At 49.7% G+C, this 27,553-nt stretch overlaps 1 protein-coding gene across 13 annotated transcripts; it reads right to left on the reverse strand.

Annotated features, from left to right (window-relative positions):
- Nucleotides 1-157: 157 nt before the first annotated feature.
- Nucleotides 158-27,135, reverse strand: KLHDC8A (kelch domain containing 8A). 13 transcript variants are annotated; one of them, XM_074925607.1, is made up of 13 exons: nucleotides 27,043-27,135; nucleotides 25,059-25,652; nucleotides 23,191-24,371; nucleotides 21,330-21,492; nucleotides 17,969-18,061; nucleotides 15,646-15,720; nucleotides 10,718-10,903; nucleotides 6,216-6,282; nucleotides 5,587-6,019; nucleotides 3,844-4,008; nucleotides 2,323-2,578; nucleotides 1,866-1,967; nucleotides 158-1,647 (listed from the first exon to the last, which is right to left on the reverse strand). In XM_074925607.1, the coding sequence occupies exons 9-13, from the start codon at nucleotides 5,960-5,962 to the stop codon at nucleotides 1,308-1,310; spliced, it is 1,239 nt and encodes a 412-aa protein (XP_074781708.1). In that variant the 5' UTR covers nucleotides 5,963-6,019; nucleotides 6,216-6,282; nucleotides 10,718-10,903; nucleotides 15,646-15,720; nucleotides 17,969-18,061; nucleotides 21,330-21,492; nucleotides 23,191-24,371; nucleotides 25,059-25,652; nucleotides 27,043-27,135; the 3' UTR covers nucleotides 158-1,307. The 13 variants fall into 13 exon arrangements, with proteins under 13 accessions (XP_074781708.1, XP_074781709.1, XP_074781702.1 ...); XM_074925608.1 differs by lacking the exon at nucleotides 17,969-18,061; XM_074925601.1 differs by lacking the exons at nucleotides 15,646-15,720; nucleotides 17,969-18,061; nucleotides 21,330-21,492; ... (1 more) ...; nucleotides 25,059-25,652; nucleotides 27,043-27,135 and adding exons at nucleotides 11,843-11,975; nucleotides 12,787-12,972; nucleotides 13,842-14,047.
- Between the last annotated feature and the right edge of the window lie 418 nt (nucleotides 27,136-27,553).

Below are 27,553 nucleotides of genomic sequence, written 5' to 3' on the forward strand. Positions count from 1 at the left end.
AAAAGGGATGGGACCCCTCGGAAAGGAGCGAGTGCTGAGGCAGTGCCAGAGCCCAGCCCACACCCCCCCTCTCTCCCTCTTTTCAGTCTGGGTCCCCCGTTTCCATACATCGTAACCCCGACGCAGCCCAGAGCACAGACCTGGCTTCACCGAGGGCTTCTCCAAAGACAACTTTTAATGGTGCAGCTGCTACAAGCTAGAAGTGTAACCTGAGGGTTGGGACAGCCTCCCCCAAACCACCTGGGAAGAACAAAACCAAAGAGAAGCAACGGCCAGGGGCAAAGGTGCTGCCCAGCCCCAGGGTCAGCGTGTTCCAGCCCCAGAGACAGGGCTCAGTTTGGCTCCTTTGTCCCCGGGCTGAATAGAAGATCGGGGGGTGTAGGGACAGGATGAGGGGTAACGGGTTTAAACTGACAGAGGGCAGATTTAGATCAGATCTAAGGAAGAAATTCTCCCCTGTGAGGGAGGTGAGGCCCTGGCACAGGCTGCCCAGAGAAGCTGTGGCTGCCCCCTCCCTGGAAGGGTTCAAGGCCAGGTTGGACGGGGCTTTGGGCAACTTGGGCTGGTGGAAGGTGGCCCTGCCCGGGGCAGGGGGTGGAACTAGATGATCTTTAAGGTCCCTTCCAATAGAAACCACTCTGATCATTAAAGGAGCTAAAAACTAGGTTGCAAGAGTGTAGGTTGAGGCCATCTCTACATGAAACCCAGCAAAGGCAGTATCTGTGCTAGTCCTGTGCCCAAAGTAAGGTCTTCCCTCTAGCCAAAACAGTCCCTTGGGCATTCATCCCTCCCAGGAGCATTGGCAGCCCCTCACTCTGCTTCTGCCAAAGCGACAGTCGAATGCTACAGGTTTGCAGGCAAAGCCTTGATACGAAGGCAAAAGAATGATCCCCTGAATCTGGCTGCCCTTTGGGAGTTCCCCTTGTTGCAAGCCAAGGGGATCCATGCGGGGAAGCACACACAGATCCCAGGATGCTCGAACAGGACAACAGCAGGACAGTTCTCCCTGAACCACCAGTGATCTGTCTGGACACTCCTAACACCTTCGGACACATCACACCTTTGGTAGAGGGGCAGGCTGGCCACAGGGAGAGACGTGCCCATGCCCTGACCTCCAGAGTCCTTCCCGCAGGCAGGAGACACGACACACCCCGCGAGCAGTTCCTTCGTCTGGGTTTCCCCATAGAGCTCTGAAGGTGACCACAGAGAACCCCTGGTTAAAGTGCTCCTTCCCTCCGTGGGGCTGGAACGGCCTGGGAGGAAGAAGAGCAGCAGCCCTGGCTGCAGGCTCCTGCTGGCCATGGCTCTCAGCAAGGCTGGCTTTGGCTACCAGGCTCCCAGGGCTGCTGGGGTGGTGCTCCCCCAGCCTCAGCGCTGCCAGGAGCTGCCCACCACCACCACTGCTGCTGCTGGGGACAGCGAGGGGCAGGGGCCACCACCAGGCAGGAGCTGGCTAGGAATCGGAGAGGCACAGGGCCTCCACGGCACTGCTCAGCCCCTGGCTCACCCCGCCGACGGCCAGCAGGCAGTTCCGGACCACGATGCTGGAGCAGGCGCAGCGTGGGGTGGGCATGGGGGGCAGGCTCTCCCACTTGTTCTTCTCGGGGTGGAAGGCCTCTGCAGACTCCAGGACGGTTGGCTGATTTCCTGGAAATACAAATCGAGGCACTGGGTCACCTGGGAAGCACTGGCAAGCATCCCATGTCTGCTCTGGGATGGTGTCTGTGCTCTGGACACCCTCCCCTTACAGGGTGTGTTTTCCCTGCTCCCTCAGGCCAGCCAGGGCCAGGATCTCTCCCCTCTGTGATGATAACACATGACTCACACATGCTTTTAAAGCGTTCCCACCACCTCCAGTGCCTCACCTAGTCCCCCAGCCACAATGACTCTGCCTTTCAGGTAGCCAGCCACAAAATCTGCTCGTCTTTTCTTCAGGTAGAAGGAGCGCTCCATCTTCATCCAGCCACCTGGGAGAGACAGGACAGACCAGGCGTTAGGAGAACACCCACTCCTGGGAAACCATCTGCCTCTCTGACCTCACGCCTGCTTGCAGGAGTGTAGTTTTGCTGCTGCACCTTGGGGTAATAAAACCCCATGACACAGGGGTCAGCTTCATCATCACCAGCTCAGGAGGGAGCTGTTGAACCCAGCTGCCTCAGGACCATGGGTTTCCCCCCTGCTGCCTTGACTTGTTAATCGTGACTGCAGGCCTTCCTCTAGGCTGGGCTCAAGGCACCAGTGGTCTGCTGAGACCTGGGATGAGAGCTCTGTGCTCTGCAAGGACAGCAAAGCCCCAGAGCACAGCCTTTGTGTGCCACCTGCCTGGCTCCTCTGGGAAGGACAGAGCTGGGACAGCCCCCACCTTGCTCCATGTCAAATATGTCCATGGTCCTCATGAACTTGGGCTGCCGGTAGAGCCGGCCCTGCCGCAGGCCCCCGAGGCTGAAGAGTTTGTCTTCTGTGGGCACAAAGCTGGAGAAGGCCCTTTTGTTGGGGATGTTGGGAAACTTAGTCCACGACCTGGTTTCTGTGTCAAAGACCTCGAAGGCATTGATAGCGTACTTGGACTGCCTTCCACCTGGGGAGAGAGAAAGAAAAGGGTCAGCTTGGCTCGTAGCACCAAGCCAACAGCACCAGGAGCTCCTAGGACGGGCTGAGAGCAAGCTGCCAGCTGATGTGATGTCCCCAGGTCTCAAGTCACCTGGATGAGGGCCTGCCCAGCCAGGTACCTTCTCACCCTTGCGCTCCCTCTCTTTTTAAATGCAGGTCCACGACATGACAACACTTCATTTCTCAACGCATCACACCCTCCGCTTCCCTCCACGCCAGCAGCAGCGGGTCGCTGGCGCAGGAAGGTGTTTAGTATGCACCGGTTTAATCAAGACAAATTCACAGCAGAGCAGGGATCAGCGCTCAGGGAGCCTTTGCAATTCAGATGAGTTCAGCGCCGGTGCAATCCAGCAAGCTCCGGCCTCGCTGCTGAGCTCCTGACGGAGCAGGAGAGCCAGAGCAGCTGCTGCTACCACCGCCAACGATGCGTATTATTCTTCCATCCATCAGATGCAGATGAATACAGCTATTCTCAGCTCAGATGCTCAGCGTGCCTTTGAAGGCAGAGCCTGTGCTCGCTACTAGGCCCACAAACCGTTTGCCAGCAGCAAGCAAACTGCAAAATAGATCAAAGAGTCTTTTCTGGTAACCCTCAAAGAAAGCCAGGGCTGTCTGGTGGTTTGAGCAATCGGGACTCCTGCGTTTTGATCCTGATATGCCATTTGGCCACAAGCTAACAGCAACATTTTGCTGCCTTAGTTTCCCTTTCTGTAAGGTAAAACTAATGAAAAATCATCCCCTGCAAAAGGTCCGGCGTTTCCCAGCTACAGCAGGTCCTTCCCCTGCCAAAGGCAGACCCTTTGTGAAGCTGCGTGGTACTTTGCTGATATAAAACGCATAGAAGTATTTTTACTCACTAGTTGAGTCCAAGGGCTTTTAGCACACAAATTAAGCCAGCAAAGAGCAGCTGTACCCTCGGCTGCCAGCAGCCAGGGATGGGCCTGAGACAGGGGAGGCCACTCACCCAGCAGGGAGCTGCTGTGAGAGCTGCGAGCTCCTGGGGCGTTACAAGGGTGCAGGGGCTCTCGTGGGTGCTTGCTGTGGAGCTGCGAATCCAAACCCACCACCAACCCCACTCAAAACCTACAGCTGCAAGCTTGGTATTTCTGAAGGCCTGAGAAAGCAGGCAGGAACGAAGAACATTCCCAAAAGCCTCTTCCAGGGAGGTTTCTCAGTGCTCAGATCAAAGGAGCTGCTGCCTGAGGAGGAGGAAGAGGCAGGACTGCTTCTTACCCAGCACGTAGATCTTGGTGCCTCGCAGGAAGGACGTGGCAGCGTACCTGGGTGTGGGCATGGCCGCCAGCGACACCCAGATGTCCTTCAGCATGTCATAGTGCTGCAGGTAGTTGTGTGGCCGCAGGTCAGATCCCATCCCACCAGCTGCATAGACTCTGTAGTCTGGACAGGGTCAAGGAAAAAAGAAAAAAAAAATCCCACAAAATTATTATAGAGAAGCATCAGAAATAACCCCACTGCAAAAACACACATGCCCTCATACAACGTGGATGAGAACTGTTCACTCCTACACAAGTCCCTGAGTATGTCCCAAGCTCCCGGTCCCCGCAGCAACACCGATGCTCTTCCCCCAGCCCTGCTCCCCCACCCAGGTGCTGCTGCTCCTCAGCTCAGCTCCTGCCTTTTCCCCCCGCCAAGGTCTGGATCAGGATGGTGACTCTGCGACCTGGACTGAAGGGCTCGGAGCCAAGACAAGGCACTGAGGCTACTTGTTCCTCGCCAAATCTGCATCAGCTATATCCATCTCTGGCTAATGGCACACCTGGCTCTCCAAAATAAAACCCTCCCCGCACAGCACCCACATTATCTCCTTCAACGAGCACTTCACTCCACAGAAAGATTCAGGAGAGCAGCAATAGCAGCCTTGCCCTTGAGGGCAGCCCTACAAGGCAGCTGAAAAAGCAGAGACCAGCCAGCACACTGCAAGGATTTGGGCAGCTATTTCTGTTCCTGGCCTCTCACACCAAGTTGACCCTGCTCTATCAGTCAGGCAAGCTTATAGTCAGACAGAAAAACCATCTCCAAGACGGTAAACATTATTTTTAAACATTCCTTGACAGTAGCTTTTAAACCCACTTAAGCAAACAAACCAAGCAGCTTTCAAAGAAGCTGCCTGGAGATTAGATTCGCAATCCCAGGCACGGTGGGAAGCTGGCTGACCTCAGGCACGCTGCTTGGGAACAGGGCTCCCAGCCCCCGGCTCTTCAAAGCACAACAGAGCATGCTAAAGGAAATCAATGCTCCCCATCTCTACTCAGAAACTAAAAAAAATGAGATGGGCTGATGAGGCAGAGCCTCACAGACATTTAACGAGTCCTGTTTAAGGCAGTGGTTAAGCTTCTGGAGGGGAGCTATGCAGGTGCCCCCCACAAGGCCAGCTGCTTCCCTTCCCTGTACAATGATTTGAGCCCAGGACCATGAAGCCAACTCTCTCCTGGCTGGTTCTGGGTTTGGACCAGAGATGTCTCTTCAAACCAAAGCTATTCTGCAGCTCCAAGACCTTCACCTCTGGCTCCACAGCTCAGCCGGGTCCTCCCAAGCATGGCTACACTCAGCCAGCAGCACCATTCCTGTTTTTTTCCAGGATCTGCAGCATACAAGGATCAGAATTTGCTACAAAACCCTGGAGAAGTCTGATTTGAGACCCTGGAGCTTGGACCTGTCTGAAATGCTCCTGGGTACCACCACAGCCATGGCCTGCATGGCTCCAGGGCTGACAGTACAGAGCAACCCCCAGGTTTATTTGCTTTGGGCCACCTACAGAACACTTGTCTTTAGCAGGTAGGCTACGACAGATACACGGGGCTCAACTTCTAGGAGCACAGAAAAGGTTTTGGAGAACACATAACCCTGTGCCACTGCCCAGAAAACTTTTGTGCCTAAATGCATCGATGCTGATGCCCCCTGTCTCACCACCCTGCAGGCACCCTCCCTGCCCTGGAAGGGTTGAACCCTCCTTGCCTTTTGCTGTCACCGAGATGCCCATGGCTGCCTCTCTCAGCGAGTTCCTCTTTTTCCACTTGCCCTCATCTATATTGTACATCTCCACTATCTTCAGCGGCATCTGATTCACTCCGACCCCTCCTATCACCATGATCCTCTTGCCCAAGGTGGCCACGGCCACCCCAGCCCGGGCCGTGGGCATGGGGGGCAGCGAGGTCCACTGGTCAGCCTCGGGGGAGTAGACCTCGAAGCAGTCCATGGGGACACCGTTGTCATCGCAGCCCCCGATGGCAAACACCTGCCCGCCAGCTTCCACCAAGGTGGAGTAGACCCTGCAGCTCGGGAGGGGGGCGAGGGTTTTCCACTGGAAGTCTTTGGTACTAGCAAGCTCCATGGTGGCTGGTGGGGTGAGGCAGCATCGGTCCCTGCCCACAGGAGGGGGCTGGCTACGCTGCAAAACAGAGTAAAGACATGCCAGAGGAAAAAAAAAACCCACAACCAAAAAAACCCAACCCAAACAAAAACCAGAGAAACATAAGTGCAAACAGCATCCCCCCCCCCGGCAGAGCTGCAGGCAGGCAGGAGCAGAGCAGGGATGGGAGCAGCCACACCAGGCAGCCTCCAGACACAGCGGCAGCGACCGGTACCTCTCATTGCATCTCCATTAATCCTGCAGCTCCAGATCTGCCTCAGAAGCTCTTGCAGAGATCGATTCTAAAACAAAACAAAAGAAAGGGAAAAAAAAAAAAAAAAGTCAAGAGAGGTTGGAGTCAGTTTGTTATCCTGTTTCCTGAGCATCCCCGCCCCCAGGCGACATTCAAACTGAGGAGGCTGCAAGCCGCCTGCTCACTTCCCCGGCTGTTTTCCTGCCTGCTGGGGAACTTTTCCTTGCGTCCTCCTTTTACTGACCTGATTACTCCTCCCGATCCCTGTGTACATCCTCCTGCAGACCCTGGGCAAGGACCCACTCCCGGAGCCCTCAGCTGGGAAAGGCAAAAGCCAGCGCTTGCCCCTCCAGCCCGGACCCACGGGCTGTGCTGGAGCTGTAAGGGATCCAGAGAGCAGCCCAGGGAGGAGAGGCACAAGCTCTCACTGGAAACCCACGGTTTGTTTGGTTTTTTTTTTTCCCCTCATCTCCTCTCTCAGAATGGCTGTTAAGCATGCGGACGAGATTAATTAGTGTAGGAGGACAGAGAGAGGGCAAACAGAAAGGAGCAACGGCAGCGGCTTGTTCACTTGCCCAGCGTGGAATAAGATGCATTTTGCACTGAGCATCTCTGCCTCCATTGTGTAACTGAGGCTGTTTGACAATTGCCCTTAAAGTAAGATTTATCGTTACCCTCGCAGACACAGCAGCCTCTCCCAGCACATTCTGCCTGCACAAACATTTGGAGACAGGGCTGTAGAGTAGAGTGAGCAGTTGCCAAAAACCCCCAAGGCAGGATACTGCTGGCTGAGCCCTGCGCTGGTCTGGGGGAGCGTCCTTCCCTCTTCTCCCCATGCGCAGACTCCTGAGCCCTTGAGAAGAGCTTCCCTGGCAGCAGGGCAGGGCTGCCTGGCTCTGCTTTCCTGTGTGCCATCCTCTGAAAGCTCCTGGAGCCACTTCTCTGCCTCCTGGCCGACACCCACCCCCCAGCCAGCGCCTCAGCACATCTGCCTGGGGTTATTTTTTCTTCCAATCCAGCAGCGTGGAGGTGGGGTGGGATGCGAAGAGCCAAATTTCTCTCTCCTACTTAAGATACCCAAGCACAAAGCAACCAACTGGTCTGGCCCCTGGGTTTCTTAGGGGACAGACTCCCTTCTCAGCCTTGTTTCCTCTGGAGCAGAGAGTAAGCAAGTGGGCTCTGCAAAACTCCCTGACCCAGGAACAGGATCTGGTCATCTCCACCCCACACCCCAATGCCTCGCCCTGTCACAGCACTGACACCCCAGGTCTGACCACAGCCCTTCAGCTCCCCCAGCCCTCTGACAGCCCGAGCAGACAGAGCCTGTAGCTTAGCAACAGCCACCTACAGCCGCCTTTCATCACCCGTCACTTCGGATGATCCGAGTGGGTATCCGGATGCTTTCTGGGGACCACAGCGTGATCCCCCTGGAAGCAGAGAAACCCCGGGGTGCACCGGGCTGCACGCAGGGCAGAGGCACACAGGCTGTTCCTACTGTACCCCAGACTCATCCCGCGTGTAGCACACGTGTAGCAGATTATTTGTTATAAATTCATGCCTGTTGTGCTCATCGGGTAAACAGGGAGACAGAAGTGGCCCTCGGACCACAGCCAGGGCATCTGCTGTTATCTCAGAGAGGTACAAGGCAGCATCCCCACAAAATCCTCATCTCTGCCTTGGGGATCAGCCCGCAGGGCCCATCTGAAGGGGAGAGCAATTTCCACGTTCGTGTTAGTTCCTACATCTCCTCTGAGCATGTGAATTAGAGGAGAGTGATGGAAAAGCATCAGTGGAACGGGTCTCAGACAACTCGACAGAGATTCATCAAAATCACTTCACGTACAAGTCTGAGCTGGCATGAAAACCAATCAATCCAAGCAGGGCTGTTTATTTTAACTTATTCTCCCAAATAAATTTCAGTAGTCAGCTAATCGTTTATTGCATAACGAATGTCATTAATAAACCCATAAATACTCCTTGGGCTGCAGCCCTTCAGCAGCAGGACCCAGTGGGCACATGCGCACATCCCCAGCACCGTGGGGGGCCACAATACAAAGCAACACAAAGCAACAATAAAAAAGCAGCAGCAAGTCAAGCCACGCTCTCCATCTTCCCAACAGCTGAGGAGAAAAGGGCAAACAACAGACTAGATCACCAGCTGCTGCTCTCCCCTCCCTTCAATCCCTTGTCATCTGATGCACATCACCTCCCGCAACTGGATCAGTTCAGGGATTTTTGCCTTGGCAGTTTAAGCAGCCCTGGACTATCACTCTCATGAATAATTTATTTTCTTTCCAGGTGAATCTTCACGTATTATCATGGCCAAATTCAGCACGGGCCAGCAAATTAGAAAAGCAGAGCCAGCTCCTATTTCCAGGAGCATGACAGATTTGCATCCTGACCTCCGAGAAGTCATTTTCCTGCCCTCTCCCTCAATTTCTTCAGCTATAAAGTACAGTCCTGGGACGAGACACAATCAGCCTCACTCAAATGTGTGACAGAAGCAGAATCTCACGGCCAGTGCCAGTTTCTCTGCTGTCATTAAGGCTACCCACAGCTCAAGCATAATTGTCTAAAATTGCCCAAAAAATTCTTTTTTGACATGCCAGCACACAGAGTGCTATTCAAAGCACTTGGAGAGGGCTGAGTGTTTCTGTGGAATGCTGGGCAGGTCCCTTCATGCCAACAGGCAGAGCAGAGACCTGCAAATTCAGCCCAGTTGTGGCCCCAGACAGAGGGAACCAGCAGATCCAGAGAGCCACCACCCTTAGCAGCAGTAATGCAAAGCTCTGCCTGGATTCAGCTGCCTTGGCATACAAATAATGTGTTATGCTTCCCTTCCATGCTCTTTAGAGAAAAATCAAGGTCAGTCTGAAACCCCGTACCCAAACGCTTTGTCTCCATCTCTCCAGCATCACCTGAATCTCACTAGAAAGCAATGCCAGCGCCGTAGGAGCAGGAGCTGTCAAAATGTGCTGACCAAACACCCCCTCCTGCAGCCATGTTCTCCTCCCAGGCAGAGGGAATTATCACTTAATTATACCAAACAAATTGGAAGCATTAACATTTTTTTTTTCTTAAATGGCCACATTAAAATCAAAATGAATGGTAATTGCTTTTCTATCAGAGGAGATGGCAGGCATGGTGCCGAGCCCACTCCAGGGCCCAGCCCTTACCCTTGCAGGACAGAAACTCCTGCTTTAAGAGCTCAGCAAGCATCACAGCACCCACATCCCCCACCCCCCCAGGGTATTTGCCAAGTGGCTGTGGAGCACGGCTGGGCAGGGAGAGCCCCACAGCACCCACCAGGATGGGGACAGTCACCTCAGGGTGCACAGGGCTGAGCTCCCTGTGCTGTAACACCCAGATGCTCCCTCCAAGGAGAGGCCATCCCTCACCCCGCAGGTTACACCAGGTTCATTTTAGAGAGCTCCTGGTTTAGTGGCATTTATTACCTGCAATGATCTGTGATTTATAAGAGAGATACGCTGGCAGGTATTAAAGTGATAGATGGGCTGGACAGGGGAGAGAGATCTTGGTGCTGCTGCGTGTGGCTGCTTTCGCTTTCCTTCCTGTCTCGCCTCTCTCCAGATTTAGAAGTTTTGCTGCTCTGGGTTTGAAGTCCCCTCAGATGCAGAGGGCCAGCACATGGCCCAGCTGGAGCACAAATCTCCACCCTCCAGACATCAGGGCACTCTTTCAGCTCATGCACTACCCTAAATATTGCATTGCAACGCCCCTGCATGAGCACGGAGTGAAATGGGGCCCTACAGACACCTCTCCAAATAGAAGGAAACGTAAAAAGGTCCCAGAAGATTCAATGAAAAGCCATGGAGATATTCCCAAATCTTCTATTTTTAATGCTCAGGCTGAGGACATACAGCCCCAAGACATCACTGTACACCTCCCAGCCTCACTTATTCATAAACACACTCCCTCCAGTGAGAAACTCAGGGCTAGAAACAGAAAGAGACCCCCAATCCTCACCCAGCCAAAGGCAGATACAACTCCCTACGAACTGATCCTGTACCATGTTTGTCCAGTTTGCCCTGAAAAGCCTCCAGCACATCTGCAGCCCAAGCAGCGGATCACTGCTGTGCCTCACAGCACATCACCCGCTCAAACCCTCATTACAGGGTCACCACAAAGATCCAGGAGACCACCACGCTTCTTCCTGGCATTCTCACAAGTTCACTTGAGCCATATCCAGCCGGCCCTCAGCTTCGTGGGCTTCAGTAGCACAACCCCAGATTTCCATCACCAGATCTGGGGACAGGTCAGACCCAGGACGCCTGTCACAGCCTCACCAGGAGCTGTGCTCCCAGGACATCACTGTCCCTGTATCATCTGCCAACTGCCAGCCACCCACATGCTCCTTGCTGTCACCAGGAACAGGTTAAAACAGAGATGCAGACAGCCACCAGCCTGACAGAGAAGCCTATTAGAGAAACCACTGCCTTCAGAGAAAAAGCTCTTGTACTCACCTAAATGTCACGCCAGATAAGCACGGGGCAGTCCTGCCGTCTGCCAGCCAACACGAGAAGAGAGGCTGCAAAGCTGAGCTGGAAACAGCCTGACATCCAGCCAGCATCACCAGCCAGAGCAGGAACAATTCCCACTGCTCTGGGGACGGGCGTCACAGGAGAGGCAGGAACAGGGGCAACAATATGCTGGAAATAGCACACAAAAACACCGAGATGAAATCACAGCTCCTGCTCCTCATCAGCAGGCAGGAGTGAAGCTGCTTCGTTTCAGCTCTGTCTTGGCTGCCTGCACTCTATTAAATAAAGAGCAGGGAGAGATGACACAGCACAGACTCGATGAAGACAGCTAAAAGGAGGTGATTCAGTGCAGGGAACCCATTTCTGTCCCACGGAACGGTCATGGTTCAAGTCCAGGAGGGGGGACACAGAGAGGAGATCCCCAGGAATTTCACCCGCTGCCAAGGAGGGTTTTCAGGCACAGCCCAGCTCTCCCCTGCCTGCTCCTGACTCTCTTCCCAGTGCGATTCCAGATTACAGCAACACCCGGGTGCTTTCCCCGTGCTGCTCCAGGCACAGGGCCCAACGCACAGTTTGGGGAAGGGACCAGCCTCTGGGAAGTGTCAGTCCCCTGCGGCTCGGCCCTTCTGCTCCCAGAGCTCCCCCCGACCACCCAACGCTGCCCAGCTGCTCCGAGGAGCAGAGACGGGGAAGGGGAGAGGTGCCAGGTCCGGGTGCTGTGCACAAGGCCCTGGCACACCTCACACAGACGGGCACCCCAGGACCTTCATACCTGCTCTCCCCAGGGCTGGGTGCTCAGGTCACCCACCCAGTGAAGCCACTTGCTCCTGGGTCAGCTGGGACCCCGCCACCTGTCCCTCCTCAAAAACCCAAAGGTATCAACTGGAGCCACTTGATATCACAGAAACATTCCCATATTGGCTAGAATCAGGGATTTTTGTCAAAACAAAAACCAGCAAGTGATGAGAAAGGAGGGTAAGCATGGTGATAATTTTCTTTATGCTGTTTTCACCTACGCTCTAAGTTAGCAGGATACACCACATCTCAAATAACATATTGAAAAAGTTTCAGATGTGGGAGTAGCACCTAAACCTCCCCATTAATCACCGTTATTGAAGTAAGCTGCTTTTCCTCCTAGAAGCATGTAAATGTGATGGTGTAACCAGCCTTTGCACTGTCAGATAAACATTAGCACAGCATGAAGAGGCCCTGTCACTGTGGGCTCAGGTACCAACCTTTGCTGTAGGAAAAAAAAAAAAAAAAAAGAAAAAAAAAGCATCCTTATTTCAGCAAAGACACAGCCAACAAGAAACAATGTTCACAGGGGCCGATTTTTCCAGGAAGCTCTAAATCCACATTTCCCCCTGCTCAGCACCCAGATAGCAGCCATAAATCCTGTCTCCTACAGGGAGAAGGGTCACTTCTCTGTCAGCCAATGACCAGATTTTCAGAGCCCAGCACCCCAAAACCCCTTTGTACAACAGTCCAGAGAGCTCAGCACCCCCACAGACAGGGATCTCTTCAAATGCTCACTGCGTATTTGAGGTTTTAGTGGGGATCAAGGTCTCTGGAAAAGTCTGGCACCTTTGTAACATCCCCAGCACTGGAGAAGTCTGAGCTCCCGTCCCAAACTCTCATTTCTTGGTCACACTCAGAATTACATGGTCCGAGCCCACAGGTCCTGTAATGCCAAGTCTAGGTTATCAAGTAAAACCAACTTTTAAGCAGAGGAAGATTTTAAAAAGCCTTTAAAAATTGGGGACTCTGGTGCCTTTACTTCTCCCTCGCTCAAACCCTGGCAGCTGAGGCTTTAAACAGAACATGCACGACATTTTCAGTCTGGTATTTCTGACCTCTTGTCACACTGAATCAAGTTTCCTTGCCATAGTAACAGCTACCCAGAAAAAATAACAACAAAAAAATCCACTAGTTCCCTGCCTTTCTCTGCAAATTACCCATCTGGCAAAAGAGATTGTTTGGTTATAAGGACAAAGCTTCACAATTATAAGAGAATTAATTGTACCAAGTAAAGAAAAAGCAGCAGCACTCACAAGCAGCTCGTTTCATTCCTTCTGCTCCCGAGCATCTCTTTGCAGACATACGTAGGTGCAGTTTGAACGTGAAGACAGCAGGCTGTGACCGGTCTGACCTCCTCCCCAGCTTCACCCCTTCCCCCATTACCAGTCCCTTGAGATCATTTCCAGCCTCATCATGCCAAATGCAATTTCCTGAGGTTGCTAATAAGAGGAAGGCAGAGAGGTCGTGGAAGGAAATATTCCACAGCTAACAGCAGAGCAGTCAGGCATCAGAAGGATGCCAGGAGCTTTAGCAGGTGACGGGACAGGGAGAAAAGAGGTTTCATTTTTTGGCAGTTATTAGCGCAGGGAAAGAGCCCAGACCATCCTTTTTTTTCCTGGGTGGGCTGAAGAATCAGCAGAATAAAGTAAGATTTATTCGCATCACAGTTTGTCTCAGAGAGAGTTACAATTTCATCAAAAGAAAAAGATAACCCACCTGCGAGACCAAAGGGTACCGCTGCCCTGGTCCAACTCCCAGCAGCATCCTGCATCTCCCTCCCCTTGCCCCCAAAAGCTGCCTCTGCTTTCTGCACAAACTGCTTCTTTTGCACGGGTCAAATACAGAAGGTTTTTTCCGAGCCCTGCAGTCTCAGTGGTTATGTTTATAAAGCTCCTGGTACTCTGTATTTAGGCTGCATCCCTCTGGGGGGAATGTAAAGAGCTTGGGTCAGATCTCAGCTGGGGGTAGCTCATGGCACACACCCACTGCTGCCGCAGGCCTGAGCTGCCAGGGCCTGGTCAAGAGGCTGAAAATATGGAATTTGGGGACTACTGGGAGGGGGGAGAGGAAAAAAGAAAAAAAAAAAGGAGGGGAGGGAAAAACATCCTCCTTAACCCACTTTTTGTGAAGGAAACACAAACTCAAAGCTTTGTTTCCTGTCACTCATTAAAAGTCTGGCCTGACGCTGGGAGAAAGCTGTCCTGCTCCAAAGCATCCCCCCCCCTCCCACCCCCAGTAACCCGCTGACCTCCAACGAGAAGCTCCCTCCCTCCTACCAGGAGAGCTCGGCAGGCGCGGAGGTACTCACAGCTCCCGGGAAGCCGCGCGGAGTCCAGGCGGAGCATGGCTCTCTGCTAGAAACGCTTTTCAACTTCAACACCCAAATCCTCAGCACCCGCAGAGCATCTCCCTTCCTCCCCGGCTCCCTCCTGCACCCTCCCGTCCCTCCCTGCACCCCGCAAGCGCTGGTGAGGGGGACGGGAGCGGCGACGGGAGCAGCCGGGGCTGGGAGGGCTGCGTGGGTGGGATGCAAGGAAAAAAAAAAAAAAAAAAAAAAAAAATTCAGCATAAATCCAGCGGCCTTAATCTTCACCCTCCCGGAGATGTAAGACAATTAAAGAGGGAGAGTGTTTCCCCATCTGGTCTTTTCCTCAGTGCCGGCAGCTGGGGGAGTGCGTGCGTGTGTGTGTGTGTACACACTGCATTACCAGACCCATACTTAAGCCTTTTATGGCTCCCCACGCTTGCACAGGATGTTCTGTAACGGTGGCTCTCCCCCCGCCGCCCTCCCCGCCTGCAAAAACAGAACTCCTAGGGAAGGGAGCTAGACAGACAAAAATAGGGGAGTAGGAGCTGCCTCCGAGAGGAGGAAAAGACCCAAACGTGCTGCTGTGGCGGGACCCGCTCCGGGAAGGGCAGGGGGTCAGCCCCAGGCTGGGTCCCAGTCCTGGCTGGGAGCTGGTGGACCCCACCCTGATGACCAGCCACGAAGAGCCCAGCACCAGCACGAGCATCTGATGGACATGGACCCCCCCAGGCAGCCACCGTGGGGAAAACAAGGGCACAGGAGGGGTAGTTCAAGGCAGCAGCAACCCCAGAGCTGCTCACCAAGCCTGGCCTCAGGCGGCCCGTAAAGAGCTCGCCCTGCTCCGAGGCTGCAGTAGGATGTGGGGCGCTTCGGGCTCCCCTTTCCCAGCCTGCCCGTCATCCCAGGCTTTCGCTTCCCTGACCTGCTTCTCTACTCTTCTAAAAAGCACCGCAGAATAAATGTGGAAAACCCATTTCTACCCAAAAGCCAAGAGAAAGGTCCTCCCGATGCATCTTCCATTGAGCTTCAAAGCTCCTCCCCAGAGATGCATTTGCAGTTCAGCCCAGCAGATGTTTCTAATCCTTCAGGAACCCCTTGAGCTCTGGAAGTCCCTGACACCCCCAGGGATTTCTACACCTTTCAGCGTTGTGCTCACAGAGTTTTCCCCACTGACGCAGAGCTGGGAGCACGAATGACTTGGGGCACTGCCAGTACCTGAGCATCAGCATCAGGTGCTCAAGCACTCGACAGCCTTAGAACCTGCGACTCCCAGAGCTGGAAGAGTCTCACGTTTTCATGTCAGAGGGACTTGCTCCTCCAGTGGCCACTTCCCCACAGCTCGGACCAGTGACAGTCTCCAGAGGTGGTTTTAAGCTAAACCCTGTCTTGCAAAAGCCTCTCAGTGTTGGCCCCAAGTTCAGCCCTGTAGTGATCCAGACAAGGTTTATTCTTGCTGATAGTTTTCTATCTCAACCAGCATAAGCTATTTTAAAGCAGCTCTAAGCCATAAAATAAGAAAAATGAGGAAATCAACAAGAAGTTGAGTCAAATGGCTCTACATAAAGCAAATTCTCATCCCCTACCAGCTATTTTAATCTTACGTTAGCTTTCCAGTGGGAGGATTCAATTTGCATTTAAATAAAAACCTCAAGCACAGGGCCAATCTAACATTAAGATGTTCATTACAAAGGCATTCACCTCTTAAGAAATTTTAAAAGACCCCACTAAACTGGATTTTAACAGGGGGACTATTAGCAGTCTAGCATTATTGGACACTTAGTATTTGTAAGTTATTATTATTTACCAGTCTGTTTACAGATGAGTCCAGGCAGCTCTGAAGGAAAGTTTCCAGCAAGCTCACAAGCTCCCTGCTTACAACCTGGGAGGTAAAAAAAAAAAAAAAAAATATCACAAAAGGTTTTTTCAAATCACGGAAGAGCTGACTGCAGAAAGCTGTTTCATGGGGGTAGGGAGGTACAGGACAAGAAAGGGGAGGCCCCAGGACACAGCCAAGGGCCGGCTGGTGAGATGAGCTGGTGCTCAAGCCACAGGGTTGGCAGCTCCTCTCCGTCCCCACATTAAACCACGGGGCTCCCGTGCTGGGCACCAGCTCAAAGCTGCCTGGCAATGGGCAACCTCGATGGCTGCTGATGGAGAAGGGGCTGTGACAGATTGCAGTTGGCCCTCGCAAGCGTATTACACAGCCGTTTCCATTTTAAAACTGGTGATAAACTGTGGTTTACAAAACCCACCGACACACAACAGCAGGTTGGGGTTTCAAACCATTTTGGAGCTCCTGCCTTGTGGGCTGGGGCCCAAACAGGACCTTGGCTCAGGACACTGGGTTTGGCCCCAGGTGGGCTTTTGGTTGGTTGGTGTAGATTATTTTTGGTGGGGTTTTTTTGGTTGGTTGGGTTTGGGTTTTTTACGTTGCTGTTTGATCTCGAGCCCTTCACCTCCTTTTCATTTTCCTTCCTGCTTTTTATCTGCCTGTTTCACCTGTTGTTTTGTGGCCGTGGTTGGGTTCCCCCATGCTGGGTGTACAGCACGTGGTGAGTGGGGTTCTCAGCAAAGCCAGGGCCTCTGGCTGGCAGAAGAAACGTGATGGATTGTGATAAAATAGGGAGTGGAGATGGTGTGACACAGACCAGGGCCCTGGTAAAGCTCTGCCAGGAAGCCTTGATAATCTTTATCCTCATAGTTCTACATATCCGATGCCAATAGCTTATTAAAATAGATACTCTTTCATCTTCGTAAGCATTTGATTCACTCAGAAACAAAATAAACTCGAAAAAAAACCCACGAGCAAAACCCCTTGATGACCTTTCACTGTCCAGCATCGTTGCTTAGATCAATGCACGCAGCCCTACCTTCCCACGACAAACAGTCTGCACCGTGTCAACACCCGCAAAAGACAAGAGAAATGAGAGATGAAGGCAGGGGAAGAGGGCGAGTTTAAATTGGATGAAAGCACGGAGACAGGTACAGCAGCTTGGCCATAAAGCCCCAGGTGTTCAGTCCCTGGCTGCTGACTTGCCTGGTGGATGAGTCAGACCCGACAGGCTGGAAAATAACTGTCTGTCTCGGAAAGAGGGAGCTTACGCAATGCACTACAGAGACCCAAGCCCTCATACAAAGGCAGGCGTTGGCTTCCCTTAGCAGATGCTTTTTGAACAGTGAAAACTGCACAGCACTATGGCCCGGTGGCCAGCAAGCCCTTCCCATGGCACAGGGTTTGTGCTGGGAAGGAGGGAGGGACGTGCTCTGCTACCCACCGATGGCTACAGAAACAAGCCCCCCATCGCCAGGCAGCTAACGGCGTGAGAGCAGCAGAGCCAACCCGCCTCCTGATGGCATCTTTTCCTGGCAGCATCTTGCTCGCCGCCAAGACAACCTCTCAGGATACCTTGAAGAACTTGAAGACAAAGGCAGCTCAGGGACATTCCAGATTTGTGCCTTGAAAAGGAGAAGAACTTTTCCAGACTGATTGGAAATGATGAAATAGGTATTACTGTTAAAGGGGGGGGGAAAAAAAAAAGTCCTGAAAACCTGTAGCAGTTTCCTGCAATTCAACATCTGTTTCCATGGGAACAGCAGGAGAGTTGCAGGAATTCCTGCAAATTACACAAATAAGCCAAACAGTAACATTTTATTTTCCTCCTTCTCACCTGCATCGCTTCAGGCTGAGCCACCTCAACCCAACAAGCACTTCTGGCCAGATCATTCCTCCTAAGTATTTGGGAAAGGCATGCTGAACTGCAGTTAGCGGGTCAGGAGGTAAGAAAACAGGGAAAAAGCAGCAAAAAGCATCCCCAGAAGCCCAGTAAAAGGCTTTCCTTTTAGAAGAGATCGGGATCTTGTAGATAAAGGGGGAAAACCTGCAAGAGGACCGAGACCTGCATCCCTGTGCCAGCAGCAGTGGGAGCACACGGCCCCCCCTCAGCACTGCTGACCATGGGAGACCACGGCACAAGCAGCGGAGAGCAACGCAGGGGGACTAGAGACAGCATTCAGTCCTCCCCTGTCATTTCTTCCAGATATCTGGCAACCTGACAGTTAATTAACTAGTTAATTAATTAATTCTCCCTCCTGCAGGGCCCTGAGCTGGTTACAGCGCAGATAGTCACCTTAATACGCGGAGACAGGAGCCAAGAGCTTCAGGATCTCTCAATCAGAATATTTAACCCACGGGGAGAAGTCCACCAGCTGTGTCTGCCCATCTGACAAACACAGAGAGACATCATTTCAGGACAGACAGGCGCTTTGAAAAGACAGTCGCTGGGAAAAAACAACAACAACAACAACCACCAAAAAACCCAAACCCGCACACAAAGTAACGTTCGAAATGAGCTACAGTTAGCAGAATTTCATCAGCATGAAAGAGCTTTAAGCTGTCTAACTAGTTAGGCTATGGATGCATCTGGCTTTGCATGCTTCTTATAAAAACAAAACATAAATCCATGTTTATATACAACTGGAAAAAGAGCTGTTTGCTCCCAGGAAGAGGGTTTATGCGAGACATAGCAGGGCTGGGAAGAGCTGATCTCCAAGCATGGGTACCAGAATAATAAACCACTGAAATAAAGCAGTGGTTTGCTGGTATCACAAGTTGCATCTCTTCTGTGTTCTCTAAGAGAGTGTCTGTTATAATGGAAGAGCACATCTGCCTTCCCGAGTGGCCCAATAAGAGTCAATGTCATCCAGCCCGGGGTACAAAGTGCCTTGGGTTTTCCGCAGACCATGTCTAGCTCTGAGAATGAGCTGAATGCCTGAGCAAGAAAAGGGACTTCGAACAGCAGTGTTTTGTTCTCTAGTCTTCAAAGGAAGCGAGGGTTAATCATTCATGGACCAGGCAGTGATAAGAGACAAAAGCAGACTGTGTAAAGAACGGATTTGAAAAGGGGATGTGGGTAAAAAAAAAACCAACCTCCCATCAGTGTATAGTTCTGATTTTCTATAAAAGAAATAATATTTTAATAGATTTTAGTGAATTAACTCCTAATCTGCACCAATTTTTTTCACTTAAACTGCAGAGAACATTGGTTTTCTTTCCTTTGGGGGTTAAACGTTGAAGCATTTTGTGCTTAAAAAGAAAAAGACCAGTTTGGAAATGAAATGCTTTCAGAAGTCAAGATGTTTTGTTTCAAAGGTTGCCATAATGAAACACTTCCATTTCTCAGAATTTTTCTCTTTGTTTTGCTGATCCCCAAAGCTAAAGTCACGGGCAAACATACTAATCTGTAACAATGTACTTTTACCCAATTCTCCCTGGATTAAGAAGCTCTATTCTTGGCTCTGTCACACGAGGCTTTTGTGACATGTCACCAAAACCCTCCATGTGTCCATCCGCAGTAATTAATTTCCAACTCGGATGGGCTGTGACTGCTTGGCAAGCACCTCTGACCAGTGTCTCCCCCTTTTATGTTCCCCTGCTCCTTAAAGATTGGCTGAAAAATTGCTTCTGTGCCTGTGAGAGTGTAAGTGTGGCTGCACGTAGCTGAAGGCCAGTAAAGCTGAGGGAAGTGATGAGTAGACGAAGCTGCCCTGACGGCTGCAACGGCAGAGAAAAACCATCTCCAGGAAGATTAAGGCAGATGCAGAAGGAAGATGAGATTGTCTCACCCACCTCACCGAGGCTTGTCTTCTGTTCCTTCCACTTTCCAGACATCTCCCAGCCCCAGCTGCTGCCCATCCTGGGGTGGCTCTGAGATGTGTTACAGGAAAAGTTGATTATAGTTGACCTCACTGCTCCAGCACTTCTGCTCTTCCCTATTTAGCATCCATTTTGCTGTCATTACTCTCCCAGAGCTATTTCTGCCAAGCACAGAGCCTTGCTGACAGGTCTCTAGTGGAGAAGGCTGCAGCACATAAAATTAGAGACATGGGGGAGACAACTTCGATAGCAACCTGGCAGCCATCCGCGGGGGCTCTGCGTGGCAGAGAAGGTGCGAGAGGCCCTGGGTCGCCCGAGATGCAGGGCAGGGGCGAGCTGTTGAGCTGGAGGAGGTGGGTGGTAACGGGATGTCAGCTCATCAGTAATCCTAGCCATGCTTCCAAGGGAACTTAGCAAAGCAGGGTAAAAGGGGCCGAGGGCAAAGACTGAGAAGTGAGACTTGTTTAGGCAAGAAAAGAAAAAAAAATTGCAGAACAGCAACTAGAACAAAATATTTTCTCTGCTGACATCTGAGACAGGTGCTAAACCTTCTTCTCCTTTAGATCTAGAAATGCTGCCTGTGGAGGTCACAGATCCTCCTGAGTGACATGCTCTGTAAATGCCACTCTCCTGGAGTTTTCTTTTATGGGGAAGAATGGAAATATGTGTGGGCTTTCTCCATCCTGGATAAAAAGGAAATTCCAGACCAAACCATTTAAGTCCCTCCTTTAAGAATAAGATCGTCTTGCTCGGCTTTAAGTATCCTCATCTCTCCTCAAGCAGATGATGCCACACGCAGATTTGATCCTAAGCAGCAACAACTGGAACTGGGTTAAGAGACAGAGCCATCCCCACTGGGACACAAGCCACCTCTGCCAAGTTTACCAACCTACTGCTGAAGTCCCTACCTGCCCGTGGCCCATGAGCGTGCCTTGCCTTCATGGTAAGGACTCGCAATCCTGTCAAACAGATTTAAAAGAGAAGCCTATCAGTGCTCTCAGGCACTAGCATTTTATTAAAGCTTTTATGGTTATGCCTACTGTAACATCTGAATTTCCCATTACCAGCAATTTCAGTGAGAGGCAGCCAGTTCATTCCCACAACAGCCTAATGCAAAGTTGCTTCCCAAGGAGGGGGGGAGGCCTTCAGCAGTCCAGGGAACTGGCATCTTCTTTTCATTCTCTAAATTCCCAGATAGAGCAAGACCTACCTGAGATTGCAGAGAGCTGAGCTAGATTTGTTTGCCGAATGAATTGATCTTGTGCGCTTCGGGCTCAAGAGCAAACATCTGTGATCCCTGGCATTAAGCAGGGCCAGTGCTGATGGTGATATTTTGCTTCCAGCCATTGGAAAAGCAGTGAAAACTGCAGACATAGCAGGGCTGAGTGCCCTGTGAGGTCCACTGCTGCAAATCTTATCCTAACCTCTTAAATCACAGTATGCTGTAAGCGTAAAGTAATGTCACATCAAAAAAAACCAAATCAACCCAATCACCTAACATAATGCCTTGCCTCCACGCTAGCTTTAGAGCGGAACAGTTAATAATTGTTCATTACCTCTGCCAAAATAAAGTGGATCCATAACTCACAGTTGCCAAGTAAAACTAAACCAAGTCTAAGCTCTGGGGAGGCACCACTGTCCTCTCCTGTGTGTCTTCCAACAGCAAACAGAGCCAAAGGCAGCAGGAAGAACTGCTCTCACACGATGCGCTGTAGGAAACAGGAGCACCCAGCTAGAAGAGGGCAAGAATCCTTTCGAAATCTGTTTTTCCAATTGAACTAATGGATCTGTTTTCTAGACGGTGAAGTACATTATCCGTGGAGGGTTTTACTTACTGAGAAAAAATGGCTGTATTTGGAAGTGTCCCTCTGTGTCGTGGTGACCCGTGACTCATCACCAGCAGTCCCAGTGCAGCTCTTGATGTCCCCTTTCGTACACAGCAGGCAAGAATTGAGCAGCACTTCATCTTTATTTTCTTGCCTTGCATCTTAGCTACTGCTGTCAGCAAAGAAAACAAGTTTAGTTACCATATACGTTAAAGATTCTGTGATTCTGTGAAAGATAATCCCCCAAAAAGTAGCTGCTCCCTTCATAATTTCCAGTGGCTGGGACTGCAGCTAACTGGGAGCAGGGGCACAGGGTGGGATGGAACGGGGCACAGCTTGCCTTCTCCCGGTGCAGACAATACTGCCATGGTGTTTATTTGTTTTGATGATCAGTTCAATAAAGTGAACAAGCACAATATGTGCTAAGCTCGCTCCCCAGGGCAGGAGGATTGGTTCCTACTCCATTCTGGCAAGATCACTACTCTGCTTTATTCATTTCCACTGAGCTAGAGGAGTCTTGGCACCAACTGAACTTCTCTGAGGGTGGAGGAAGCTGTTCCTCTCCCATTTTGAGTTGAGAGGGGAACACATTTTTAATCCAAATCCAATATTAACAAGACTTACAGCTCAGTACAATTTTCTTGAAGAAGGTCAGGCAGAAACAGGCTGGGAGGAAACCAGGGATAATTGACATTTTCAACAAGCCCAGCAAGTCTACCTCCTGTGCTACTTTCTTTTCCAAGTGTGGCTTAAGCTGCAGTACCTCAAGTGCCCAGGAGCCTGGTCTAATTCTCCTTTTTTTTTTTTTTTTTTTACTTCAGGTGAGTGGTTAGGAACATTTGCCCTCTAAGCATTTATATCAAAGAAAAGACCCAGTAAAACAGCGTTGGGCCGTAACATCCGTATTTCATATAACATATCAGAACAGCACATCCTCCAACATGAGCACACACCCTCCTAGCACGCTGAACAGCAGGAGATTAATATTTTTGTTATCCACTGCCAGGAGGATTTAAAAAAAAATCCTTGTCCCTGCAGCCAATGCTTTGCCAACCTCAACTGAAAGCAAGGACTAGAATAATTCACTAAATTCAGGACAGAAAAACAAAAAAGGGAAAACGCACGTCGGGTACCCCACAGTGCCCTCCAGGTGAGAAAGCTGATGCTAAGGAGGAGGAATTCCACCTCATTTCATGCTCATGTTCAGATGAGAGGAATAAACGATAACTTTGTTTCCTGATGAGAACAAGGCTCTGAAGTCAGTCAGGAGGAATGGCACGACTGCACAGCCCTTCTCCACCGCCCTGAATAACCAGATCAAAGCTACCACGCATCAGCTGGATCGCTCAAGACAAGGTTTTGCAGAGGAAGTGCAAGATGGCTAGACAGAGCGGGGGCATGGAAGCAGCAAAGAGCAAAGCCTCCAAGTGTGAAGAAGAACTGACAGGGTCTATCAGTTACTTAACAGGGAAGCGATGGTATTTACGTAGCAATTTGGAGCAGCTAAAAATTATTTTCCTATGAATGCAACATCAAGCAAAGACATAGCACATCCCAGCTTCCATCGCACTTGCTAAACTGGAAAATGAGTTTCAAAAAGCAGGAAACGTTTGAGAAGAGAGAGCTAACACCACACCTTGGTGGAAAGCCAGATACCTTAATTCCACTTACTTAGACTGTTACAGGAGTCAAACTCCCCTTTTTCATTTAACATTTATTCTACTTAGAAAACAAGGTAACCTCTTATCTCACATTAAACCCATCTCCAAGAGATAAGGTAAAGATTACAAAGTGCACACATCCCAGAGATGAAGCAAAATATCTTAGAAGTTTTAAGGAAACCAGTCAGTATCTCATACCACCAGCTTACTCTGTTATGACTTCCACAGGGAGGATTTTCCTCTTACACCAAACAGTGTCAAATCTAAGGATACGGTTATTTTCTTTCTTGGCAAAGCTGGTACAGACAACAGGAAAAAAACAGCAGGTTTTTAAATCAAATTCCTTTAGCGGTTTTAGGGTGCTGCAGTGTTTTTCTTCAGATTACATGCCAGGCTCAAAGTTCTGCATTTCTCCTGTGAAAAGATACTGAAAGGCCTTGGCTCAGTCTTAACTTGTAAGTCATTCAAATTTAAGTGGCATGATTTATGAGAACATTGCACACAAAATTAGGTCCTCTTCAGATGCAGAGTGGCAGGCCAACAATGGGAGATCCTCACTTCGACTGTTCCCCCCTTTTTCAATAACATTTATAGACTTGAAGAGGCAAGAACATTTTTCCACAAGTGGTTAAGATATAGTAACTCCTCCCTTGATCTGTCGTTGCTTGTATTATGCTAGACCCATTACTCGTCTTGCCAGATAGGCAAGCAATTTGTTCCTTCAATTTATGTCTGGTGTTTCTCAAAATAAAAGATAACCAGAGCGCAGAGAAGCTGTAAATTCTCAACAGTGCAGTAATCCCAGCCACAGACAGCTTAGAAAAAAAACAAGCCATGCAGAACTCCAACGCCTCCGAGCAAATAAACTCTCTAGCTGGGGCACAAAATGTGCGAATTTGGCTTCAGCAAAGGAGAAACAGCATAGCAAGTCCCATTTCCAAGAGTTAGGAGCTACTGTATACAGTGAACGCCAGGCAGAGACAACTCACAGGCTGTTTTCACCCTCCTACTAGCCTTTTAATTCACTGCCTGAAGAGCTTGTTCACAAGCAGCAGGGAGAAAAAATGTGCATTCTTCAGTTTCGTAGTCACCACTACACACTGCTTATGTCATCGGGACAGTGCTTTTATTTTCTTCCCAGGATGAGGCTTACGAGCAGACCATTTGTATTAGCCTGTTAATTACAAGCACAAAGATCACAAACACAAAGATGTCAAACATCACAATCCTCACAGGCCTGGGTATCACACTTTGAGTGGCTTCTTCCTGGGCTATTTCTGCTTGGTTCCCGTTTTCCAGCATCAGTGTCTCTTTTCCCACTTCAGCTGTCTTCGTATTATTCCAAGCTGGTGGCTGACTCTTCTCTTCCTTTGGCCTTTTCCTGCTGGATCTATGAGGGAAAATAAAAAATTGTTTCAGGTAACCTGAAATCACACTGACCTTAAAGAGGTAACATCTGTCATCTTTTAGAAATAGAAACCTACTGTTAAGTGAGAACAAAATCTTGCGATTAGGGCAGAATAAAACAAAAATTAAACAAAAAAAACCAACCTGCAAAGCAAATCTTTTGGTTATAAAACAACAATCTTTTGCAATTAACCCCAGCACCACCTTTGTGCAGCTGGCACAGAGGGATAACCCAGTGCTGTTCAGCCCAATACTAGACACCTCCTGTGCCTAGGGAAAGGAAAGATGTCTGGGATACAACATGCAAGGAATTACAAAACTGGCATTCTGGGACATGCTGCTATAGAACTGACAGCAAAGTAGCACCAGACATACACTTTTCTGGGTAGTCTCTAGCTGAAGCAAGACCTACAGGTCAGGACTCCTTTTGATTCGTGTATTCCCATGCAAGAAAGAAAACAAACCCCAAACTTTCATGATTTTCTAACAGCAGCAGGAGACAGTCTCCCAGGGTTCCCTCTTGTGTCCGTGCAAAACCGAAGAACCGGAGTGTGTTTTTACAAAGCTGTAAAAAGGAGCTCAAACCTGAAAGAGACTCCAAGGAGTCTGTGGAGACTACTCTGCTTTCAGTATCTATGCAGGAAATTGTAAAAAGGCCACTGTAACCTACCTGAAGTTCATCCATTAAAGGAAGTGGGCCTCTTCCCCCGTGCCCACTCGTCGGTATCTCACTTTAACATGCTCTTGAAACAGGTTTATTGAAACGGTATCTCAGCAGGCAGACAACACCTTTATAGGAAACCAGGTTTCCTGAGCATCAGAAAGCGCTGTTATGACTCCGCACAACCACGCAAGCGTTGGTTTGCTGGGATGCAGGGAGGGGCAGGTGGTGCGGGACGGCCTGGCAGATTCTGTAGGGCAATGCAGTTTCTTTGCAGTTATAATCACGTGGCTCCGAGGAATCCCAGGGGAAACTCAAACGCTGCACTTAAGGCACTCTTTAGAAAAGTCTTTTTTATCTAGTTCCAAAAATTTCTCCACTAAAGCTTTCTTTTCCAAGCAAGAATTTCCATAAATGCTTTCAAAGATGTGAATTTGCAGATAACCATGAGGGAACTTCTCCAAAATAGGAAACGAGGTTGATCGCAAGAGGAAAAGACAGGTTAAATGCACAGTACCTGATTCCTCCGGGAGGCAAAGAATCAGAAAAGCATTTTTCACCTTGGTCATCTTCATGAGTTCCATCACTAGATGTTCCACTCGCCTGATTTAAAAAAAAAGAAAGTATGGCGAGAGATTCAATGAGCTTAATGTGTAAGATTTTCATTTCCAGCAAGCAAAGCCACCAAACAAGCTGCAGATTACTAGAGCAAGGCCACCTTAATTTCAAGGGGGAGGATGCTTCATCTTTTGAGGTCCTGGTGTTATCGGAATAAGACTAACGAGAAAACAGTGAACGCATGTCAACGATCACAAGAGTCTAACAGGGATGGTGCCCAGACATAAGAAACACCATGTTACTGCTTGATGAGAAGTGATTCAGTGAATGGAAGCTGCCTTGAAATAATCTCATTTAAAGTAGATTGTTCTTCTGCAGGTAGCAAAGAAAATAAACCTTTGGGAAGTACTTAAAATCACCAAGAGATTAAGTTAAAATAAAGGCTGGTTGCTGGCAGTCTACTTTGTCTAACATGGATGCCTCTGGAATATTAATTGGTGTCAGTATATCCTTGTACTCTTGTCCACCATTTTCTCATCCTGCTGGAAAACTAAATACTACTTTAAACTGATTTACGGCACAAGTCATTGGGTAATACACAATAAACAGTATTTTTGCCTCCGGACACATCATCTAATCACAGCAGCTCAAAAAAACCCTCATTTGCATGCAAGGAAAACGGTGCTATAACCACCATCCCTGTTACATTAATGCTCTAAGGGCTCCCTCAGGGCTCGAGTCCCATTGTGCTGGGTGCCACCAAGAGGCAGAAATCTGGTGCCAAACAGACCAACGGCCATGCCCTGCCACAATTTAGCCACCATTTCATCTTTAACATTATGAAAGAGGCTCCATTTCTAGGGCCGAATCCTAAATCCTGAACTCGTCAACAGATTACTTACATCTAATATTACACATGCAAGTGCTCGGGCAAAAAAGATCCACTCAATCTCCTGTTTCAAGATGATCCGTGGCTGAATTTGAAATGCTAAGTGGAATTTATCCTTCATGTACATCAAAAAGTTCTCCTAAATATTGCCTTCAAAAGAGAACGTCATCTTCTTGAAGATAGCTATCTTCTAGGTTACAGCTATGCTGAGACGGAAGTGGAATGCCTTGAGGGGAACATCTGGCTACCCTGTCAGAATTCCTCTGGTATGAGCAAGCTCATCTGCTTAGAGTTGACTCAGGATCCTCACACTGCACTGTGAAGTGCATGCTAGATAAATTCAGATAAGATAAAAGATTTCTAAGCTTAAGACTGACTAAGAGACCAAGGGACATGCTTCTGGGCTGCTGTATCAGGAAATAAGATTCCACGACTGACTGTATCATTTGGATGGGGCACTAGTTGGAGGGCTGTACTTTGGGAAGTGTTTTGGGCCCCAGGGAAGTGCAGACAGGTGACTATAGTAAACTCTCAATGCCATAATACCTTTTTCCTGCAAACAGCCTTGAGACCGCCGTGGGGTCTGCTGCCAGCTGATCTCTCCTGTCCCTGCATCTGGTCTATCAGCAATTCATCCTCCAGCAATATTTGTTCTACCTGTTAATATTTCAAGTCAGGCTCATTAACGCAGGCTGTGGGCATGTAATTAAAGCCTCTCATCGTGAGTTACCACAGAGTCCTGAATGCCATACAACACAGACCATGTTCTCATTATTCGCACTGATTTAAACAAGAAACTTCTTACAATTTTTCCACCTGAAACGTCTACGCATACAGTTATCCAAAGTGGATTAAACATATGTAACTAAAAGCCTGAGATAATTTACATTCTGTAAGTGAGGAGTAAAGCGATCCTCGAGATAGCTTGTACTTTATCACCAATTAGTCATCTGATATGTACTCTATTCTAAATTAGCAATCCTTTATCTAATTCTTTTATGTTGAAAAATCTAATATATGTGAGAGGGAGATGACCCATCATAAAATAGCACCAATT

The sequence above is a fragment of the Athene noctua genome, chromosome 23, assembly GCF_965140245.1.
Source record: "Athene noctua chromosome 23, bAthNoc1.hap1.1, whole genome shotgun sequence".
Taxonomy (NCBI): Eukaryota; Metazoa; Chordata; class Aves; order Strigiformes; family Strigidae; genus Athene; species Athene noctua.